The sequence below is a fragment of the Neoarius graeffei genome, chromosome 23 (genome assembly GCF_027579695.1).
Source record: "Neoarius graeffei isolate fNeoGra1 chromosome 23, fNeoGra1.pri, whole genome shotgun sequence".
Taxonomy (NCBI): Eukaryota; Metazoa; Chordata; class Actinopteri; order Siluriformes; family Ariidae; genus Neoarius; species Neoarius graeffei.
In genome coordinates, this window is record NC_083591.1 from 6178167 (window position 1) to 6183643 (window position 5477).

At 41.3% G+C, this 5477-nt stretch overlaps 1 protein-coding gene across 1 annotated transcript; it reads left to right on the forward strand.

The window, feature by feature from the left end:
* Positions 1 to 349: 349 nt before the first annotated feature.
* On the forward strand, positions 350 to 5136 carry nrn1b (neuritin 1b). Its single transcript, XM_060906627.1, has 3 exons — positions 350 to 404; positions 1687 to 1831; positions 4905 to 5136. Exons 1-3 carry the CDS (start codon positions 350 to 352, stop codon positions 5134 to 5136), a joined length of 432 nt encoding a protein of 143 aa, XP_060762610.1.
* The last annotated feature ends 341 nt before the right edge of the window (positions 5137 to 5477 follow it).

The window sequence follows — 5477 nt, forward strand, 5'->3', positions numbered from 1 at the left end:
TTGTCTGTGTCTATGTGTCAGCCCTGTGATGACCTGGCGACTTGTCCAGGGTGTACCCCGCCTTTCGCCCGTAGTCAGCTGGGATAGGCTCCAGCTTGCCTGCGACCCTGTAGAACAGGATAAAGTGGCTACAGATAATGAGATGAATGAGAACAATCCACACTTTGTTTTCTTGTTCCATCTATGTGACTAGGAGGAACTATTTCCAATCTGGCAACCACATCCTTTACTGTACTGTGCTGTGCATGGAGAAGAGAAAGAGGGATTCTGATCAGAGTGCTTCTTCCAGCTTGTGGAGAAGCTGTGAGTGGAAGAAGATTGTTATTCTGATGGTTTCGCACAGTGTACGATGGGATTTACTCGAACTGACAGACCCGGCTCACTTCTCTGGTTCCTGCATTTAGGTAAGAATGAGCAATTTACACTAGAATGTGGAAATCATACTTATTTCATGTCAACAAAATGATCATTACTTTATATTTTGTTCATTTGCCAGAATGAAGAGTTTACACACCTACACTGGAGCTTATCAGTGCACTGATTTCATACCTTTTCAACTTTTATATGTAGCAAAGTTAGAGATTAGTGTATACACTGTACATATGTGCATTTTAACAAGACACTTGGTGTTCATTATAGAAACATAATTCAGACATTCTTGAAATTTTCATGTCTTAGAATACCGACGAAAAATTCTTTATCTGAACAAATGTATTCTGAATTTATAACAAAATAAAAACGGATGTATGGGATGGAATTAAAATATAATGTTATACAGTATATTGATGAATCTACGCATCACTTATCAATAGGAGATCATTATACTTATTTCTAGACTCTCTCCTCTTTATTTCAAGCTTGCCTTGTTCTATTGGCAGATCCATCCATCCATCCATCCATTATCTGTAGCCGCTTATCCTGTTCTACAGGGTCGCAGGCAAGCTGGAGCCTATCCCAGCTGACTATAGGTGAGAGGCAGGGTACACCCTGGACAAGTCACCAGGTCATCGCTGGGCTGACACATAGACAACCATTCACACCTACGGTCAATTTGGAGCCACCAATTAGCCTAACCTGCATGCCTTTGGGGGAAACCCACACGGACATGGGGAGAACATGCAAACTCCACACAGAAAGGCCCTCGTTGACCACTGGGCTCGAACCCAGAATCTTCTTGCTATGAGGCAATAGCGCTAACCACTACACCACCGTGCCGCCCACAAGATTATTTGAAATCACAAAAAGTTTCGAATCTTATATTTGATTTATCGTCATCATCCCCGAATAAGAAATACTGTCCAAATTTAGGATATTTTTGCTGAATAAATGATCATTTTTCTACCATATACACTCAGAAAATAAAGTACATCATTGTACCTTTAGGGCTACAACGGCTTGTCACTGGATCAGGACCCTCTAAGGCACTTATTTGTACCTTTTATATACTGCTTTGGAACATATATGTACCTTTATGGCCCTAAAAAGGGACACGTAGTTACCTTGAGGTCCAATAATGAGCCCTAGGGGGTACATTAGTATAGATTGTACCTTGGGGCATAGAAATTGACTCCTACTGTACCCCTGTTTCTGGCAGTCTACAGTTCATTCATGAATTACATGACTGATTCTTGGAGCATTCAGTTTCCAATTCACAGATCAGTAGAAATCATCTTTACTTGATTTCAGCGTCTTTGCTTCAAGCAGTGAGCTCTGCAGAGGCATGTGAGACCGTGTTTAAGGGTTTCTCAGACTGTTTGCTCAGCTTTGGAAGAAACATGGTGAATTATCCTCAGGACCTGGACGACCTGGAAAACCTGCACACCGTCTGCTCGTAAGTGGAAGTTAACCTTATGAGAATATTTTAATACTTATAAGATTTTCGTTACAGAAGCATTACTTTTCAACTTGTCTTTCCACAGATTTTCAATTCTGCGACATTTAGACTCTTGTGTTGAACCAATCCAGTGTAACTTTGGTAGTATGCTCAGGGTTCTTCACTTGTTGGAAAGCGAACCTTTGCCCAAATACAGTGGTGCTTGAAAGTTTGTGAACCCTTTAGAATTTTCTCTATTTCTGCATAAATATGACCTAAAACATCATCAGATTTTCACACAAGTCCTAAAAGTAGATAAAGAGAACCCAGTTAAACAAATGAGACAAAAATATTCTACTTGGTCATTTATTTATTGAGGAAAATGATCCAATATTACATATCTGTGAGTGGCAAAAGTATGTGAACCTCTAGGATTAGCAGTACATTTAAAGGTGAAATTATAGTCAGGTGTTTTCAATCAATGGGATGACAATCAGGTGTGAGTGGGCACCCTGTTGTATTTAAAGAACAGGGATCTATCAAAGTCTGATCTTCACAACACATGTTTGTGGAAGTGTATCATGGCACGAACAAAGGAGATTTCTGAGGACCTCAGAGAAAGCATTGTTGATGCTCATCAGGCTGGAAAAGGTTACAAAACCATCTCTGAAGAGTTTGGACTCCACCAATCTACAGTCAGACAGATTGTGTACAAATGGAGGAAATACAAGACCATTGTTACCCTCCCCAGGAGTGGTCGACCAGCAAAGATCACTCCAAGAGCAAGGCGTGTAATAGTTGGTGAGGTCACAAAAGACCCCAGGGTAATTTCTAAGCAACTGAAGGCCTCTCTCACATTGGCTAATGTTAAGGTTCATGAGTCCACCATCAGGAGAACACTGAACAACAATGGTGCACATGGCAGGGTTGCAAGGGGAAAGCCACTGCTCTCCAAAAAGAACATTGCTGCTTGTCTACAGTTTGCAAAAGATCACATGGACAAGCCAGAAGGTTATTGGAAAAATGTTTTGTGGATGGATGAGACCGAAATAGAACTTTTTGGTTTAAATGAGAAGCCTTATGTTTGGAGAAAGGAAAGCACTGCATTCCAGCATCAGAACCTTATTCCATCTGTGAAACATGGTGGTGGTAGTATCATGGTTTGGGCCTGTTTTATTGCATCTGGGCCAGGACGGCTTGCCATCATTGATGGAACAATGAATTCTGAATTATACCAGCGAATTCTAAAGGAAAATGTCATAACATCTGTCCATGCAGTGAATCTCAAGAGAAGGTGGATCATGCAGCAAGACAACAACCCTAAGCACACAAGTCGTTCTACCAAAGAATGGTTAAAGAGGGATAAAGTTAATGTTTTGGAATGGCCAAGTCAAAGTCCTGACCTTAATCCAATGGAAATGTTGTGGGAGGACCTGAAGTGAGCAGTTCATGTGAGGAAACCCACCAGCATCCCAGAGTTGAAGCTGTTCTGTACGGAGGAATGGGCTAAAATTCCTCCAAGCCGGTGTGCAGGACTGATCATCAGTTACCGCAAACGTTTAGTTGCAGTTATTGCTGCACAAGGGGGTCACACCAGATACTGAAAGCAAAGGTTCACATACTTTTGCCACTCACAGATATGTAATATTGGATACTTTTCCTCAATAAATAAATGACCAAGTATAATATTTTTGTCTCATTTGTTTAACTGGGTTCTCTTTATCTACTTTTAGGACTTGTGTGAAAATCTGATGATGTTTTAGGTCATATTTATGCAGAAATAGAGAAAATTCTAAAGGGTTCACAAACTTTCAAGCACCACTGTAGCACACGTTTGCAGACTTTAACAATCTTTCATCTAAGATTACCGTGTGTGCTTCTAAGTTGCCATCTATCTTCCCTTCAACCCTGAATAGTTTCCCAGCCCCAGTCGACTCCAACAAGTACATCAATAAGATGATGCTACCACTACCATGCTTCACAGTGGGAATGGTGTTCTCAGGGTGTTAAGTAGTATTGGGTTTCCATTATGCCAAGGATAAAAGATTTATTTTGGTTTGATCAGACCTGAGAAACTTTTCCAACATGGGATTTCATGTAGCTTTTTCATATCGCTTCAGAGGAGACAAAGTAGCCTGGATAAAGCTGTCAGGAGAAAACCACTACTGAAAAAAAAGGTCTCTGGTCCAAATCAGGTCAGAATTGAAGGTTTTGGCTTTCACAAAGTGCTACATTTGGTGGAAACTCATCATTTCCTAACAGTCTCAGAACACAAAGCCTAGCGTGAAGCACGGTGGTGGTGGTAGCATCATGTAGTAGGGATGCTGGACCAGGACAAAATAGCCTGTGCTGTGAACAGTTAGGAGAAAACCACTACTGAAAAAAGGTCTCTAGTCCAATCAGGCAAAAATTGAAGTTTTTGACTTTGACACAAAGTGCTACATTTGGTGTAACTTCATCATTCCATACCAGCCGCAGAACACAAAGCCTAGAATGAAGCATGGTGGTGGTAGCATCATGTAGTAGGGATGCTGTACCAGGACAAAGTGGCCTGTGCTGTGAACAGTTAGGAGAAAACCACTACTGAAAAAAGGTCTCTGGTCCAGTCAGGCAAAAATTGAAGTTTTTGACTTTGACACAAAGTGCTACATTTGGTGTAACTTCATCATTCCATCCCAGCCGCAGAACACAAAGCCTAGAGTGAAGCACGATGGTGGTGGTAGCATCATGTAGTAGGGATGCTGTACCAGGACAAAGTGCCCTGTGCTGTGAACAGTTAGGAGAAAATCACTACTGAAAAAAGGTCTCTGGTCCAATCAGGCCAGAATTGAAGTTTCTGGCTTTGACACAAAGTGCTAAATTTGGTGTAAACTCATCATTTCCCCAACAGCCTCCAAACAGAATACCTACAGTGAAGCACGGTGGTGGTAGCATCATGTAGTAGGGATGCTGTACCAGGACAAAGTAGCCTGGATAAAGTTAAAAATAAATTCCAGTGAACAATTTCTCTCATCTGAGCTCCCATTCCAGTGTTGCGTGTAGATTTATGATTCTTCAAGAAACTGATTGTGTTACATTTTTCATTTCGCAGATACTGGGATGATTTTCTGTCGTGCACCTCTGCCGCGGTTGCAGATTGTCAAGACGAAGCAGTGGAGCTTTGGGAAAAGCTCAAAGTGCCGTCTGGGAGTCTGAACTACAGGGGAAGTCTGTTTCACCTGTGCTCTAAAGAGAATGGAACATCACGACTCGGGTTTATCCTGGAACTGATAGTTTGGACCATGACTCTGTCCAAATTGGTGATGTGGGCCATTTTTGAATGAAAACACCACCACGGGTGGGAAAGAAATGAGAAATGGATTGTAATACGTGATTGGATGATGCACTGTTAAACCTGAAAAACTCAAGCCATACATTTCAGCATTTCGATCGTACTGAATAAAGTGAAGACATTTTAGAATGCAAATGATTTTTTTTGTTTAAATGCAAATCTTGTTGAAATGTAGTGCAGAAAACTTTGGATTGGAGACCTTTTGATACAGCAGCGTACACCAGGGCGCTCAATTCTTCAGTCGGATTGGTTGCAAGCTGCAAATCACAGTTTTATATTAAAGCACCCATTCGCTTTTATAGCAAAAACGCATACAGGAAGTTGTAGAACGAA